We start from the raw sequence: 18,430 nt of genomic DNA on the forward strand, positions 1-18,430 counted from the left end.
CTACCTAGGTATCCTTTTCAACAAATGATAGAGGACAACACAAATTAGATAATAGAGCTAAATGGGAAAATTGTTAAAAATCACATAAAAATTGGTTTTTATGTCCCTTTAAGCTCAGGAGCATGCACGTGTCTGAAGCACTATATGGCAGCAGTTTTGCGAGAATGAAGCAAATTTGATAATAGAAGTAAATTGGAAACCTTTTTTTTTTTAATTGTTTGCTCTGTTTGAATTGCAAATAAATGCTTGAGGGTAGGGTGCTTATTTGGCTGTTGTTGAAACGTGCTTCTCTACACAATGCAGCTTTCTATTTCTGAATCATTCCAAGCATAACTACTTTAAGACCTGAGAGAAATTTGACCTCACAACCTGAATAATCACTCTTTACGCTCCATCCCGAGTGACCCTGTTTACACCAATAGCTTCCCATAGCAGTAATCCTTGTGTTGCTACCGCATTATAGTCTTTGTTGATAAAAAGGTTTGAAGTTCTACTATGTTAATATTTTATGTGTATATGCTCCGCTTCAGATATGTGACCTATTTTGTAGGTTAATTGAATAAAGTACACTATAGGGCCGATTTAAGAAGCAGCGGTGGCGGACAGCAATCATCCCTATCGAATACAATCAGGATGATTGACACCCCCTGCTAGCGTAGGGGGTGGCATTGCACAAGCATTTTACACAAAATGCTTGTGCAATGATAATGGCTGACAATATATGCTGTCAGCATTTATGGTTTTGGGGCAGACATGATCCGCTACAGTGGATCATGTCCGCCAGCACATTAATAAATCGGCCCCTATAACTCTTCCCCGGTCGTTGTGATATTCTCTGTCTTTGATGTAGAAGTGGGCTGCATTCCTAATGTTTCCTAAGCATTCACTTTTCTTTTAGGCTAGTGAGAAAAATTAACTGTGCAGTAGTCAAACATGTTTAGCAATTCAAATTATTAGTAAATATTATATTTTGTTTTATTAGTGAATGGCTTGTTCTGCTGCATTATTACGGAACCAGCACCTTGTTAATACTGACATGCTATTGATCTACTTAACAACAGTTTTCTATACAGTATATTCTAATCACTCCTAGCAAATAACTTTTTTTTTCCCCCCCATTTATTTTATTTAATTAGGAAAAGGAAGAACTGATTGATGAGTGGCATCCAGAACCTCTTGTTCCAGTTATTCCCAAAGACCACCCAGCACTTAACTATAATATTGTTTCAGGGTAAATATATTTAGTGTATGTATTGTTAGATGTGTTACAGAATTACATATCCGTTGTGTTTGTGCATACTGGCTCTCTGAAATAGTGTAATGCTTTATAAGTGCTCTTCCTGTTCACAGCCCTCCAAGCCACACTATTGTGGTGAATGGTAAAGAATGTGTCAACTTTGCTTCCTTTAATTTCCTTGGTCTATTGGATAATGAGAGAGTAAAGGTAAACGCTATTCTGCTCCTAACATCATAAAATTCATATTTGCATAAGCATTTTCATTTTTGTAGAGAATGAACTCAAGCTTAGATTTTTTTTTTTTTTTTCTCATGTTGACTTATTTTGGATAATAAGTCATACTAACTTTAGCCATATTAAACTGCATTGAGGGTGACTTAAATGGACAGTGTACTGTACAATTGTTTTCCACTTCATGTGTTTCCAGTGACTTGTTACACCAGCAGCAGAATATAAAATGTATTAGAAATTGCACCTTTAATGTTTTGCTGGTTTTGTTGTTTGATACCACAACCCATTAAAATGGTCTGAGCTTGAAGTGAAATCAGATTTTCATCTTTTATCACTTTTTATACACACAAATGCTTCCTTATTTTATCTCTGTATACGAAAAATGTAAAGTAACAGTTTACTTAATTTCTATTTTTATTTTTAAATGATCAAACATTACCAACCAGTCATTAATATGTGTGGCTACCTATAAACTTGTCTTGATAAACCATTTGCCCGCTAAAGGCTAACCAACCTAAGCCCGCGGCAACAAGCGCTCTCATGGGACTTGCTAGTGCTAGATGAAATTCTGCATGTGCGCTGTAAACGGAAGAGTGGATTTACAAAGATAATTCTATTTGGTGGGGGGCACCATGATAATGTTTACTTTGCTCTTTTCTGAGGGAGGCCAAGCATCGTACTTAAAAACTGCTACAGTGCAACATTTATATGGGTTATTTTTTTTTTTTATATATATATACTGCAATTTAACTTGTTCACATAGAGTGTAGTGTCCTTTTAACTTATTACTTCTCTCTAGTACTACACCTCATTAATTTTCTAAAGCCAATGCTTACGTATTTAAAATATCAAAATAAAGGTTAATTAGCTTTTTGTAAGCAATTTAATAAACTCCAGCAGGTATAATGTATAATTTGAGAACAAATTAAAGGGGACAGCATTTTACAGTACACTGTCCCTTTTAAATCTGTAGATTTTATTTCAGCAAAAAAGTGCCTTATACCCTGTACACTATATGTATGTATGATTGTTTTTTTTTTTTTTTTCTCCTAGCCAAATTGATATATCCATTCAAAAGCCACTTAAAAATCAGAATCTAACATAAAATGATGATTAGCACTTAAAGGGACATGCCACCCACATTTTTTCTTTTATGATTTAGAAAGAGAATGCAATTTTAAACATCTTTCTAATTTACTTATATTATCTAATTTGTTTTATTCTCTTGATATTCTTTGATGGAAAGCATATCTAGATATGCTCACTAGCTGCTGATTGGTTGCTGCACATAGAAGCCTTGTGTGATTGGCTCACCATGTGCATTGCTTTTTCTTCAACTAAGGATATTTAAAAAATGAAGCAAAATAAATAATGGAAGTAAATTGTAATGTTTAAATTTCTATTCTCTATCTGAATCATGAAAGAAAGATTTTGGGTTTAGTGGCCCTTTAAAGGGACATTATACACTCATTTTTTCTTTGCATAAATGTTTTGTAGATGATCTATTCAGCCCATAAAGTTTGTTTTTTTTAATGTATAGTTTTGCTTATTTTTAAATAACATTGCTCTGATTTTCAGACTCCTAACCAAGCCCCAAAGTTTTATGTGAATACGCTCGACTACCTACTCCAGCTTGCTCCTGTTTGTGTAAAGGGTCTTTTCATATGCAAAAGAAGGGGGAGGGGGGGGGGTGTCTTATTTGCCACTTGCAGTGGGCTTTCCAGCTACCTTTTCAACAGAGCTAAACTGAGAACTTCTAAGTAAGTTTTTAAACCATTTTATACTGGATTTTTATATCGGTATCTGTGCATCTTATTATTTATAGTAGTGTCTATTACATGCAGTTATATGAAAATGAGTGTATACTGTCCATTTAAGCTATGGCTACACTACTATGAACCTATTACATATAATGTATGTTTGCAATTTTTTCTCAATTTGTTTATACAATTATTATGGTTACCATATTTAGTATCTATTTTTATTATTATATGAATGGATAGAAAATGAGTGCTTTGTTAATGTATTTATATTTGTGTACGGTAGGCCTAATGCCTTTGTAGAAGTGATTCATTTCTTTCTTTTTCTTTTGAAAGAATGCAGCTCTCACCTCATTAAGGAAGTATGGTGTTGGGACCTGTGGGCCTAGAGGGTTTTATGGAACATTTGGTAAGTATTATTCACAATGTTTATTCGTTATATTTGAATATCAGTGACTTGGATTTATTAGTAGTGTAGAGGATATAGAAGTTATGCATTTATCATATGAATTTCCCATTTTATATTCCCTTAGCAAGATCAGAATGCTAAATTTAGATACCAATCAACAAGCGGTAACCAGGTGCTGAACCAAAAATGGTCCATCTCCTAAGCTTACATTCCTGCCTTTTCAAATAAAGATGCAAAGAGAATGAAGTAAATTTGATATTAGGAGTAAATTAGAAAGTTGCTTAAAATTGTATGTTCTATCTGATTTTTGAAAGAAAAATATGGGTTTAATATCCCTTTAATGTGTTTAGCGATTGTCCTAATACCAGTCAGCTGGCGGCGGCTGCTTGCCCAATTTTTGTTTTCTTGCTGATGTCAGGATTAATAGTTTCTTGTTTTTTGAGCAAATGCACTTTTCAGGTATTCAAATAAAAAGGAGTGCTTTTTAAAGGGACATTAAACACTTTGAGATATTAATATAAAATTAAAGGGACATGAAACCCAATTTTTTTCTTTCGTGATTTAGAAAGAGCATGTCATTTTAAACAACTTTCTAATTACTTCTAGTATCTAATTTGCTTCATTCTCTTGATATCACTTGCTGAAAAGCATATCTAGATATGCTCAGTAGCTGCTGATTGGTTGCTGCACATAGAGGCCTTGTGTGATTGGCTCACTCATGTGCATTGCTATTTCTTCAACAAAGGATATATAAAGAATTGAGCAAATTGGATAATAGAAGTAAATTGGAAAGTTGTTTAAAATTGCATGCCCTATCTGAATCATGAAAGTTTAATTTTGACTAGACTGTCCCTTTAAAAATTGTATATAAAAAAACAAGTCTGTTATATATTTTCATTATTTATTTTGTCCCCCTTTTCCTGTAATTCTATTTTGAAATTGTGAGCTTTTCAGTTCCTGTTAGAAAAGGAAGTGCAGAACACTGTTATATTCCACACAGCCATTGGCTGCACACTTGTGACCTATTTATAACTGACCCTAATTGGCCACAGCAGAGAAGGTAACCTAAGTTACACCATGGCAGCTCCTATTGTTTTATAGACAATTAAATTTTACACCGACTTTGTCCATATGTAAACAGGTAATTAAACTTTAAAAATACATCCACATGCTAAAGTCTCAGACTAATCTTTTCTTTGAATGCATAATTCTAACTAGCATTTATTTAGTGTTTAATGTCCCTTTAAGTGTGAAAATAAAGTTGTGGGTTTTTTTTTATTCTGTGTACGATGGTGTTACTACACTAGGCAAGAAGCATACACTTCCATTTCAATGTCCATCAATATTTGGACTTTAAAAAGTTTTTAGTTTTATTTTAGCTGTATATAAAAAAAAATGTGGGGGTTAAAGTGCAGATGGTCAGCATTAAAGGGACAGTGAACACCTTCAGATTTTTGTATAAAATGTTTAGTTATGTATAATGAAACTTTGCAATGTACTTTTATTATTTATTTTGCTTCATTTTCATGCAATTTATCTCTGAAAAGTGAGAATTTTCTAATTTACAGAACTTGAAATGCACCTGCTGACTTTTTAGGGCTAGCCCTGCTACATATATTTCCCTTATTTGATTTAGCTGATAAAAACGGCAAATCGATGCTTTTTATACTAACTTAATGATCAAGGCTAGCCTTGTCTGGAGAATAAAGCCCAGATTATTTTATTTTTTTTAGGATTATTCCAAATTTTAGAATTTGTATTTGTAAATTTTGCTTCACACTCTAAATATGAGGTCGAAAGAGTTGTCAATGCAAGTAAAACAGACCATAATTATGTTTAAAAAACAAAACAAAAAACCCCAATCAGAGCGATAATAGAAACATTAGGAGTGGGCAAATCAACAATTTAGTACATCCTTAAAAAGAAGTAACTTGCTGGTGAGCTCAGCAACACTAAATAGGTCTTTTTGACCACTAAAGACAACTGAGGTGGATGATTGCAAAATTCCTTCCTAGGTGAAGAAAAAAAAACACTTCACAAAATGTAGCTAAGTCAAGAACATTCTCCAGGAGGTTTGAGTATTATTTTCAATGTCTACAATAAATAGAAGACTTAAAGGGACACTGTACCCAAAAATTTTCTTTCGTGATTCAGATTGAGCATGAAATTTTAAGCAACTTTCTAATTTACTCCTATTATCAAGTTTCCTTCATTCTCTTGCTATCTTTATTTGAAATACAAGAATGTAAGTTTAGATGCCGGCCCATTTTTGGTGAACAACCTGGGTTGTCCTTGCTGATTGGTGGATAAATTCATCCCCCAATAAAAAAGTGCTGTCCAGAGTACTGAAACCAAAAAAAAGCTTAGATGCCTTCTTTTTCAAATAATGATAGCAAGAGAACGAAGAAAAATTGATAATAGGAGTAAATTAGAAAGTTGCTTAAAATTACATGCTCTTTCTGAATTACAAAATAAAAAAATTGGGTACAGTGTCCCTTTAAATGTGATAAATGCAGATGGTTTATCACAAGGTGCAAAATACTGGAAAGCCTCTATAACAGAAAGGCCATATTAGGCTAGCAAAAAGACCTGCAAGAAACTTTCAATAGCTGCGGTAAAGGCCTGGTAAAGTATCACTAGGGTGGAAACCAAGAACTTGGTGAAGTCCATGGGTTCCATACTTCATGCAGTCATGCACTGGAAAAGGATATTAGGAATGATCATTTTATTTATGATTGTCCAATTACTTTTACGCTCCTTCGCTGTAGGTAAGTATACTTTTAGGTGGAAAATTAGCCTTTTAAAAAATTTAAAGTCAAAGGGCTATCGTCATATTACATAATTATGCACATTGTACAGGACTATGTAACATTATTCTTAACGTTTACTATCCCTTTAAAGCTGAAAGTCTGCACTTCATATTGAATGTGGTGGCATATAGAGCCACAGTTTTGAAAATTGTGTATCTGTCCAAATACCTACATAACTACAGCCCATTTAGAAAATAACACTATTTTTTTCCCCTTACCTTGTACTATCTAGAAAATGTAAACAATTCTCTTTTGCATTCTGTATGGTGGCATTTTTTCACTTTTGGTTATTTCTGCAAATATATATATATATATATATATATATATATATATATATATATATATATATATATATATATATATATATATATATATATATATATATATATATATATATATATATATATATATATATATATATATATATATATATATATATATATATATATAAATAAATAAGTTTGATCAGAAAGCAATCATAAGAGATTAGATGGAGGGTTTACAGTAGTTGTATATGTGGACTGTTCTAGATTTGCAGACCCCAGCAAGTTATACTGGTTAAATGTGACCATTTTAAACTGTTTGATGGTTATAAATCTTAACTCTCATATCTGTAGCATAAGGGAACTTTTGTTTTATGGATAATTGCAAACTTTATCTAGAGTTTAACTAGTCTGATAAATAGGGGTCCAAGGTTTTTGCAATGCTGCCTTGGTAATGTTTATTGTATATATGCAGTGTATATTAATATTTTATTATTATTATTATTATTAATTATGATTATTATTCTACATTTCCAAATAAATACAATGGGATTTGAGATCTTATAAGGTTATTTTTTTCATACTATGTGTTCTTTACAATTGTTTTCACTGCATATATGTAACAGAATATACATGTGGTGTTTCAAATGAACACTTGAGGGCGGTGTATTCAAACATTTAGGCAGTAGATTGTAACAAGCATAGTTTAATGGACACTACCTTTATGAAGCATGAGAGCTATGGGACTTAATACATACTCGTTCGCATTTACCTGCCTGGCTCCCATAAAATGTATGCTGGCTTCTAATGTTTTGAGTGATTGTTAATTTTGATATAATATTTGTTATCCTAGAATCGGGAAATATTTGTTAATTTTCTTTTTCTGTAGCTACCACTCTATAAAACAAATTAAAATCATATGTCAACAAACACTAAATTGCAAAATAGTCTGCAAATAGATAAATGATTTAAAAGCATATACAATCATCATTTTGTTGGTAAACATGTCTTGTTTACCTCTTGTGCTGTGGTCAGTTAAGGACAGTTATTATTAATGAGATTACAGTGTAGCTTGTAAAAGTGTCAGATATGATCTCTTTTGGTATAGTAGGAAGACCACAATTTTACAGTTTTTTTAGATGGACATGTGACATTGTGATGTGTCTGAGGAATGTACAGTTTGTTGACTTAAAGGAACTCTGCTTTGTGTTTTTTTTGTTTTTGTTCTCATTTTTTTCTAATGACTCGTTATATTAGCTTCATTTTATTACAGTGATTTGAAAATTGCTTGTTTATGTTTAGTCTTACAATTGAAATAGGTAGCTTTGCTCATTGAAACCACTACTTCCACTAACATTATTGGCTTTTGTGTATTGTGAGAGGGCTAAGACACGCAGGTCTGTTCTGTGCTATCCTGCCAGTTCCAAGTTAAAGCTTATTGAGATAAAAAAACAGCAGTGCAACCAATGATCATTTGGGGGCATGTTGGTTTGTTAAAATGTGCATGAATAAAACAAACCAATATATATTAAATTATTCTCTATATTGCAGCCATCAGTTTATATATCAGTTCAGTGTCCCTTTTTAAAGTTGGTTATATTTTTAGGCAAAAACCCCCCAACAAACTTGCCACTGAACTACACTCTTATGAATTGTTTCTGTATATGCTGTGCGAGCCAATAGGGAGTCATTAATGAGAACACACGTTACAAGGTATGTGAACACTTGGGGCGCGATCCGATATCGATCGCAGTTTGCGGCGCAAGCGAGGGAACCGGCGTCGCCCGCAGTTTCAGCTCGCAACTCGAGCCATCCCATATAAGTCGCCGTCAGATGCTAACGTGCCGTAAGTCTCACAAACCAGCGATGTCCAGAAATCTGCGTAAGTACAAATTTCTGGCGTCGCCAGTGACTTGCGGCACGTTAGAATCTGCCGGCGCCTCTAAAACCTGACTAAAGTTTAAAACACCCGCACTGTCTAACACGCCTCCCTAACATAGCCCGCACTGTCTAACACGCCTCCCTAACATAGCCCGCACTGTCTGTTCTGATCAGCCAATAGAATGCGAGCTCAATCTTATTGGCTGATTGGATCAGCCAATCGGATTGAACTTGAATCTGATTGGCTGATTCAATCAGCCAATCAGATTTTTTTAACTTAATTCCGATTGGCTGATAGAATCCTATCAGCCAATCGGAATTCGGCGGACGCCATCTTGGATGACGTCATTTAAAGGTACCTCATTCCAAGTTCAGCAGTCGGCCGGGATGGATGCTCCGCGGCGGCGGAGCGAAGAAAGAAGATTGAAGATGCCGCCGGAAGAATGAAGACTTTGCTGCCGCTTGGAGGAAGACGTCGCCGGAGGAAGAATTCTTCTTTGCCGCTTGGAGGATGACATCGCCGGAGGAAGAATTCTTCTTTGCCGCTTGGAGGACGACATCGCCCGGATCGGATCAGGAGTTCGGCCCGGTGTGGTGAAGACAAGGTAGGGAGATCTTCAGGGGGGTAGTGTTAGGCTTTTTTAAGGGGGGTTTGGGTGGGTTTAGAATAGGGGTATGTGGGTGGTGGGTTGTAATGGGGGGGGGGGGGATTGTATTTGTTGAATGCAAAAGAGCTGAATTCTTTGGGGCATGCCCCACAAAAGGCCCTTTTAAGGACTGGTAAGGTAAAGAGCTTTGAAATTTGTTTAATTTAGAATAGGGCAGGGAATTTTTTTTATTTTGGGGGTTTATTATTTTATTAGGGGGCTTAGAATAGGTGTAATTAGCTTAAAAATCTTGTAATCTTTTTTTTATTTTTTGTAATTTAGTGTTTGGTTTTTTTGTAATTTAGTTTAGTTAATTTAATTGTATTTTTAGATAGATGTTTGTAGTTTATTTAATTTATTGATAGTGTAGGTGTATTTATAACTTAGGTTAGGATTTATTTTACAGGTAATTGGGTAATTATTTTAACTAGGTAGATATTAAATAGTTAATAACTATTTAATATCTATTATACCTAGTTAAAATAATTAACAATTTACCTGTAAAATAAATATTAACCCTAACATAGCTACAATGTAATTATTAATTATATTGTAGCTATCTTAGGGTTTATTTTATAGGTAAGTATTTAGATTTAAATAGGAATATTTTAGTTTATAAATTAATTAGATTAATTTAATATAAATATAGTTAGGGGTGTTAGGGTTAGATAGAGTTAATATAGTTAATATAAATACTATAGTAACTATATTAACCCTAATATAATTAGGGTTAATATAGTTAATATATATAATGTAATAACTATATTAACTATAATATACTTAGGGTTAATATAGATAATATAGCTGGCGGCGGGGTAGGTAGATTAAATTAGGGGTTAATCATTTTAATAGAGATGGCGGCGGTGTAAGGGGCTTACATTAGGGGTTAATAATATTAATATAGCTGGCGGAGGTATAGGGGGATTAGATTAGGGGTTAATAATTTTTATATAGGTGGCGGCGGTGTAAGGGGTCAGATTAGGGGATAGATAAGGTAGATGGCGGCGGTTTTAGAGGCTCACAGTAGGGGGTTAGTTTATGTAGATGGCGGCGGGGTCCGGGAGCGGCGGTTTAGGGGGTAATGACTTTATTAGGGATTTCGGGGGGTGGGGGGGGGAAACGCGGTTGACAGGGAGATAGACATTGCGCATGCGTTAGTTGTTAGGTTTATTTTCTAGTTAGTTTAGGGAGTTACGGGGCTCCAATAGTCAGCGTAAGGCTTCTTACGGCTGCTTTTTGTGGCGAGGTGAAAATGGAGTAAGTTTTCTCCATTTTCGCCACGTAAGTCCTTACGCTGCATATTGGATACCAAACTGCGCGGGTTTGGTATACCTGCCTATGGCCCAAAAAACTGCGGGCGACGGCAGAAATATACGCGCGTAACTTCTACCTTACGCCGTATATAGGATACCAAATCCGCGCAATTATTGGCGTCGCCGGCTTTTGCGGGCGACGATTTTTATCGGATCGACCCCCAAAGGCAGATCTACCTTTGGTGATTTTACAACTAAGAGAATAATATGGTTTTACTTTTGTTGGTGAAAATGATCCTACTTGAATACTTTGTTTTAGTGCAATCTTTTATTCTGCAAAGGTATACCCTGGATTACACAGACAAGAACAGATGTGACAAAAATGTACGCACATTCTCATATATCACGCTAATGAAAATGCAGATTCTAAGCTGCCTAAGCTGAGCATGTGGGAGAGAACCATATTTTTCAAAGAAAATATGTGAAGCATTTTGAATATAACTTGCAAAAAAATAAAGTAAAATCATACCTTAGCAAATAAGTGACTGACTCATGTGCTGCTGTAATCTACCTACATATGGTTAGGTTTAACATTTGTAATACAGAGGATGGGCTGGTATAGCAAGTATGGTTACAATTAAATACTGTGTGTATATATCCACAAGTGACTGATCAAGTACAGATTTGTAATGCAGGCAGTGCAAGATGTTGTGCAAACAACTGAACTTAGTATTTGTCCGGTCATAAAAATATTCCCCCATTTATAATGTGCATTAAGGATGTACTGTGAAACTCTATATGAACTGATTGGCTCTTTCCCAAACAGAATATACTGTATTTTTTGTTGTAAATATGCATATAATTTGAGTAATGGCTGCTTTTTAAGCTAGAGGAAATAGTATGTAGATTTATGTTTCATGGTCACATCCTCTTCCATGCATCAAGCATGATTATATTAAACACAGAACCTAAAAACAGTGCCCTGCTAGGCATTTCTTCTTGTCATAGGCATTTTGTAGTCTGCACACTATACATGTTATGCTCTAGTTTCTTTGTTAGCACTTCTTATGGTGTTAAAGGTTCACATTGCACAGGTTTTTCCTAGGTTGTGTCCGTGATCATCCTCCCTCCCCTTTTCTTATATACCTAATATCTGCTTCTCTCTGCCTAAGCATCTCGCCCTTCATTTTATCCCGTTTACCTCCTAGCATTCTGTTTTACATTTCCTATTGGCTCCTCTCCTTCCATAAGCCCCTCTGCCTACATATATTACACTTTCTAAAACCTTCCTTCCATATCACATTTTCTATCTGATCATCTTCATTTCTCTTTAAAGTGTAGTCAGAATTCTGAAGACTACAAAATTGCAATTATTATTATATAAAAAATAATTCTTAAGTACAAAGCTTAGAAAAGGATCCTGTTCTATGGTACATTACTGTTATGACGTACGTTTGTATGCAGCCCTGGGACCCACTTCTGCATCTGTAGAGTGATGAATAGTATAGGTAAATGCTCTTGTTCCTTATAACTGTATTAGTACAGTGCACTTGTCAAGAGGCCCTGACGGTAAGATGCGGCACCTCTGGGGTGTTAATATCTCTGTCCGATAGCCAATGGGAAAGCAGAAACCAAATGGTATACATGCAGCTAAAGGGAATAACCTTAGTGGTACAGAGATATCAGCTGCACATAAAAAGCTTTTGTTTATAGACCTTAACGCCTTCTTATGTTGCATATTTTGGTGTAAATGTAATTCTACTTGTATTGCCAACATATTGATTAATAATTCAGAAAAAAAAGATTTACTGAGTTTTCACAGCCAACCATAAATGTGACTTCAGCAGTATATATTTTTTTTTTACCTGACATGGCCGATAGCTTTTTTTTTTTTTTTCTTTTTTTTAAACTACATTGTTCTTCTTGAAATCCATTCCATTACGTAACACTTGTACTGAAAATCTTTTCATAAAAATTATCTTGCTCTGTACTAGTACTTTGTAACTAACCGTTAATAGATATATTCATAAGTTACTACACTACAATTCACTAATCTGTAATGAATGATGAGCATGCCATCAGCTGTAACATTTTGAGATTTTTTCTTTGTATGTAAAATAAGTTTTTAATTTAAAATGTATTTATTTAAATTTTTTGCATCCTTGTGGAGCTGTGTATAGGCGCGTGCCTTACCGTGGAGCTGTGTATAGGCGCATTCCTTACCCTGAATAAAGCCGTAGTTTTTTTTGTTTGTTTTTATAAAACAGTCAGCAACATACTCAATTAACTTGTGGACATGCAATGGAGTCCTTGTTTTGATTCAAACTGCTTTAAAGGGATACTGAACTCAATTTTTTTTTTTCTTTCGTGAGTCAGAGCATGCAATTTTATTCCACTTTCTAATTTTCTCCTATTATCAATTTTACTTCGTTCTCTTGGTATCTTTATTTGAAAAAGCACAAATGCAAGCTTTCGAGCTGGCCTATCTGGTTCATCACCTGGGTAGCGCTTGCTGATTGGTGGCTAAATGTAGCCACCAATCGGCAAGCGATATCGAGGGTGCTACACCAAAAATGGGCCGGCTCGTATTCTTACATTTCTCCCTTTTCAAATAAAGATACCAAGAGAACAAATAAAAAAGAATGGGTATAAATTAGAATAGTACTTTTATATTTATTAACAAAGAAAGTTTAAATGTAGCTTTTTTTAATTTTTTTTTACTGTGCCTTTTTTAAGGGCGGGATTTCTCAAGTTCCTCAAAGTGGTTGTTCAGATAATTGTGTAATTCTTTAACACAAACACTTGCTGGAACATTTGCCAGTGTATGCTAAACTATTTTTTTTTTCTTTGTGTTCCAATAAAGTAACTGAATACTGCCTTAAAAGAATTTGTGAAAACGTCTGTGTGATCATTGTTTGCGTAAATGCGAAAAACTGACCTTTTATTTGTTAGATGTACACCTGGAACTGGAAGAAAGGCTGGCAAAGTTTATGATGACGGAAGAGGCAATTATTTATTCCTATGGTTTTGCCACCGTTGCCAGTGCCATCCCGGCATATTCCAAAAGAGGAGATATCGTCTTTGTGTGAGTTCTATTAAACTGATAGGTTGAAATGTTATTAACCATAGAGCATCTAACTTACAGTAAACTAGTTATCTCATTAAAATGCACCTCTTTTCTGTGTATTTTATCCCTTTTTCTTCCATTCTTTGTCTTCCTAAATTTCTCTGGGGCTTCTAAAATCATTATGTTCCTTTCTTTGCTCATGTACTGCTTTTTCTTCTCTGTAGTGTCTCATTCAACCTTTGTCTCTTTCTCACTGTCACTATCACCATTTCTCATTGGCCAGTCGCCAATCATGCTGTTAACTGGATGAAATTCCTGAAATTATTGTGACAATTCCAAGTCTAGCCCTTTCCTCAAAATACACGAGTGAACATACAGATAATTATTTAAGTGAGCAGAGCCCCTCCCCTTTGGAGAGCTACCTACCTAAAGTGATGCCTAGCAACACATCCATAAACCAAAGTGTATCACACAAAATAAGTAGTTGAAATACTTGACACATAGAGGTAACGTACCTATCTGACATTCAATAACAAAAATGTATTGAGAATGTTACCAATAAATAGCAACTTAATGCAAAGATATATGCATATTATATATGAGTAAATCGGATTTTTGGTTACGTGACTGCAGTATAGGCAGCATTAGTACCAGCAGAGTGAGAAGCACCGTATATTATGTAACTTTTTAAGGATCACCCCTAGAAAAATCAGCATAATTTATACTAATGTATTTTAGTGATAAAGCTGACATATTTAGAAAAATCAACAGATGTATTGCTTATGCTTTTGATTAGATTTGTAATGCACATGCGATCGGGAGCACTTAGAGGAAAATGTTATATGCAGATTTGTAACACAACCATTGGGCAGTATGGAATGGTTTAGACACACCCATTTTTAGGGCAGGATTTTGTGACGTTAAATTGGATTTAAAATATATTAAAAAAAAAAAAAAAAAAAAATTTGGAAGAAATAAACTTAGTTTTACACTGCACGTAAGTTCAAACTGCAGCTTTTAATCTAATATTTCAAATGATGCTTTTGATAATGTCAATTTTGCTAACTTTTATAATTCTTTAAATAATTGGTATAGTAACAAGCTTATGCAAAGCAAAACACCACTCATCAGGCTAGATTACAAGTGGAGCATTTAAATTGCGCTTTCGTGAGCGTGATATTTGCGCTCCCCTTGTAATACTTGCACATGTAATTGTGTGCTGGTATTTTAAGTGGCCCGCACTGCAAATGCGACCTAACGTTCGCATTTCATAGGAGCTCTTTTTTTTATTTTATTAATAATTTTATTTGTGGGCAATTGGGGGTTATTTTGAAAATTTAACCACCAGAGGTCTGACCTTGTAATGGCTGGTTATTTATTGCGTACCGTGCGTGGGATAAATTAGCGATCCACTTGTAATCTAACCCATAGTTGGATATCTGTGTAGAATTTTGAAACATCAGGGTTCTAGATTCTGTAGAATAAAATCCAGTCTCTCAAAGGAGCATGGACCTTTAAAAAAAAAAAAAAAAAAAAAAAAAAAAAGCACATTGCAACATTTTATTTTTTAAAAGTGACATGAAACCCATTTTTTTTTTTTATGATTTAGCTAGGGCCTACAATTTTAAAACATCTAAGTTATTTCTATTCTAAATCCTCTTTTGTTCTCTTGGTAGCTTTTGTTAAATAGCAGGGATGTAAGCTCAAGAGCGTGCACATGTCTGGGGCACTATGTGGCAGCAGTTATACATTTGTAATAACATTAGATGGCAGCACTATTCCAGACAGATACATAGTTATGCTATTCAACAAAGGAACAATGCAAATTTGAAAATAGAAGTAAATTGGGGGGAAATAAAATTGTATGTTCTTTTGCGATTCAGAAAGAATATCTTTGGGTTTCATATCCCTTTAAACATTTTTGTCTAGGGGATTACATTTTGTAATGTGCGTTTTAAGCAGCTTAGACAGTAACTACAAATAAATGCATAAAACTCCCCTTTTTTTATTGTATTTATTTAATTTCCAAACATGGTTAAATAATGCAATGGGTAATCTGGCAGACTGTTCTGCCTGTTTTAGCGCTTTTGCAACCAAATACATTTTCTTTTATTTATTTAAAATCCTTTAAAGAACGCCATTCCTCACACAACAGTTAATGCTTCTTCAAAGTATGCTTTTAGATAAGCTTCTGTGTTCCTCATCAAGTCATTTTGAGTCCATCCGAGTTAAAGTATTCTTCTTTATTTTTGCCATACACAAAGGAAATGACTGATTGAAACTACAGCTTTCTTTGTACCTCTTCTAATTTATATTTTGGCAGAAAACAAATCTTCAGAGTTCAAAACTTCTGTTCATTGTGGTGTTGCGCTGTTTGTAACGTGAGCAGATGGTTATAGATATTTAGCAGATTTTTATTCTTTTTTGCTTCCATGTTCTTCCTTTTTTTTTTTTTTTTGCTAGGTAAAAGAACACTGCTTTCTTTCTTTGTATGGAAACTACATTTGTTAGGGCTTGATATTATCAATATTTTTATTTCTAATTCTTGCAGTATCCACAGATTTCCAAAGCCTAAGTATGATTTATGGAGTATTATTAATTCAGTGCACTATTTGATTGATATTAATTCCATGCTACTCTTTATATACTTTTAAGGCTTTATCGCCCTATTTTTTTTATTTAATCTTCCTTGTGTAGGATAATATGGGCAAGCTGGAATTGTTTCCCAGTAGTACAGTCCTGGTCCAATTTGCGAGGGAGGTACACAGGTCTGTTAAGCATGTTAAAATGATCAGGTTTTAGTTTACATCATTTCTCCTGGTCTCAGTCAGAGGCGGATAAATCATGTCACGCACGCGGCCAGAGAGGATTAGCATTGGACGCTGATGTTTAATGGCTTTCCACACAAGGAACTCTAATTGACTGGGTACTATTCAAATGAGCCATATCTCTTGATTTGGCTATTAAAAAATTAAACCAGTGCCTAAGCTACAGATCTTCTTTAAAATACTGTTACTTTTTGTGTAATTACACTATTGCCACTGTGAATTTAAAATGCAAGCAAGCAATGTATGTGTACTGTAAAGATTTAAGTGTATTTTTCTTTGCAGGGATGAAGCAGCCTGCTTTGCTATTCAGAAAGGATTGCAGGCGTCTCGAAGTAGCATCAAGTACTTTCGACATAATGACATGGATGATTTAGAGAGGCTGTTAAAGGAGCAGGAGCTAGAAGACCAAAAGGTAAACTGTTAGTAAGATACTTGCAGCTATTGCTGAAAGCTCTTTTGCAAGTGTGGGCACTTACAGTTAAAGGGACATAACAAATTTGGAATTTTTCTTATTCCATTATGCATAGTAAAAATCTTTGCTATTTAATTTCATTATTATACCTCATTTTCCCTGTAATTTAACTGATAATTGTGCTTTTGTTTCTGCGTTCTGCAATTATTAGAAAAGTTTACTTTACAATACTTACCTAATTATCCTCAGCAGTGGAGATAAGAGAGGAGGCTTTTAAAAGGATATTATAGTCACAAAAATAACAAGCTCTAATTCATTAGGGTATGTCATTTTAAAACCAGCAACCTTGTAGTTCTATTTAATTCCAGCAAAGGGGTTAAACGCACAGAATTACAGGTTTGTTAGTTTTAAAATTTCATCCTCTCATAAATTATAGCATGTCATTTTTTGGGACTATAGTGGCTCTTTAAAGGGATCATTTATAATATTGTAAAATGCAAAAAACTTAAAATAATAATATATAAAAACACACAAGTCCACTTCTCATAGATTCTTAGTTAATTATCTTTAATCTACATTAGATGATCCGTATTTGACTAATCAGCCATTTTTAGATCGATGATATAATTTTTATCATGAATAAATAGAACATATTCTGCTATTTGAAGAACATTGGAATGTGAATGCGCGCAAGTGGGCTGTTAATTTGCGAGCCACTTGTAATCTGGCCCAAAAAGTTTCAATGTTTTTTTCCCCACTTTTTTTGTTATATTGACTTCCAAGGGGGAATATGTTAATATCCTAATTTAGGATTTTTGCATGCATCGGGTTAGCGCGCAAGCACAAACATTTTACCTTCAAGATTACTGCTAGCGGAGTTTGTGCTCGCAGCATTGAATACCACTCCACTTGTAATCTGGCCCAAAATGGGGAATTTATTTATTGATTTAATGTCATGCATATAAAGTTAGGTAGGTTAGACTGTGTGCATATTTCAAGGTTGTGTTTGTAGCCTATGTTCAAAAACTTATTGCCACAAGTGGATTTCCTTCTCGTCACATATGTTGTAATTTGTTAATCCCTACCGGTAAGGTTGGTGTTGCATGATTTATAACTGTCTATATCATTAAAGGTACAGTAAACACCTTGAGAGATTTTTTTCTTATTTAGATTGTAAGCTTGAGATCCTCTCTATTAAAGTGCATCTACAGCTGAGTTTGCACAATGCCAGGGTGCTCCTCACCTTGTTTGTTTGTAAGTGTTGTAAAAGTCTTACATAATGTCTCATTGTAAGTTATTACATTGTACCCTTATGATTGTAATGTATAGTGCTGTGTAAAATGTTGCCGCTTTATAAATAGATGATGATAAAATGTTATATTTAATGAAACAACTTTGCAATATATTTTCATTATTTTTATGCCCCCTTTTCATGCAATTTTGCTCTGATGATTGAGCGATTTGTAATTCTCAGAACTTGAAATGCACCTGCTAACTTCTCAAGTCTAACATCGCTAGATATCTGTTCCTAACTGGCTTTATCAGACAACAGTTGCAAAACAATTCACTTTATATTACATTATGAGCGTGACTAGCTTTGTTGGCTTTGAACTAAAGCCCAGATTGGCTCCT

General features: G+C 34.4%; 1 protein-coding gene across 1 annotated transcript in view; it reads left to right on the plus strand.

Moving 5' to 3' along the window:
- Positions 1–18,430, plus strand: part of SPTLC1 (serine palmitoyltransferase long chain base subunit 1) — a gene marked incomplete in the record, with an annotated part of 251,183 nt that overhangs the window by 6,937 nt on the left and 225,816 nt on the right. Inside the window, 5 exon segments of the mRNA XM_053702382.1 lie at positions 1,137–1,231; positions 1,351–1,444; positions 3,565–3,637; positions 13,444–13,576; positions 16,669–16,798. Coding sequence (XP_053558357.1) covers positions 1,137–1,231; positions 1,351–1,444; positions 3,565–3,637; positions 13,444–13,576; positions 16,669–16,798 — 525 coding nt within the window.

The sequence above is a fragment of the Bombina bombina genome, chromosome 2 (genome assembly GCF_027579735.1).
Source record: "Bombina bombina isolate aBomBom1 chromosome 2, aBomBom1.pri, whole genome shotgun sequence".
In the NCBI taxonomy this organism is placed as follows: Eukaryota; Metazoa; Chordata; class Amphibia; order Anura; family Bombinatoridae; genus Bombina; species Bombina bombina.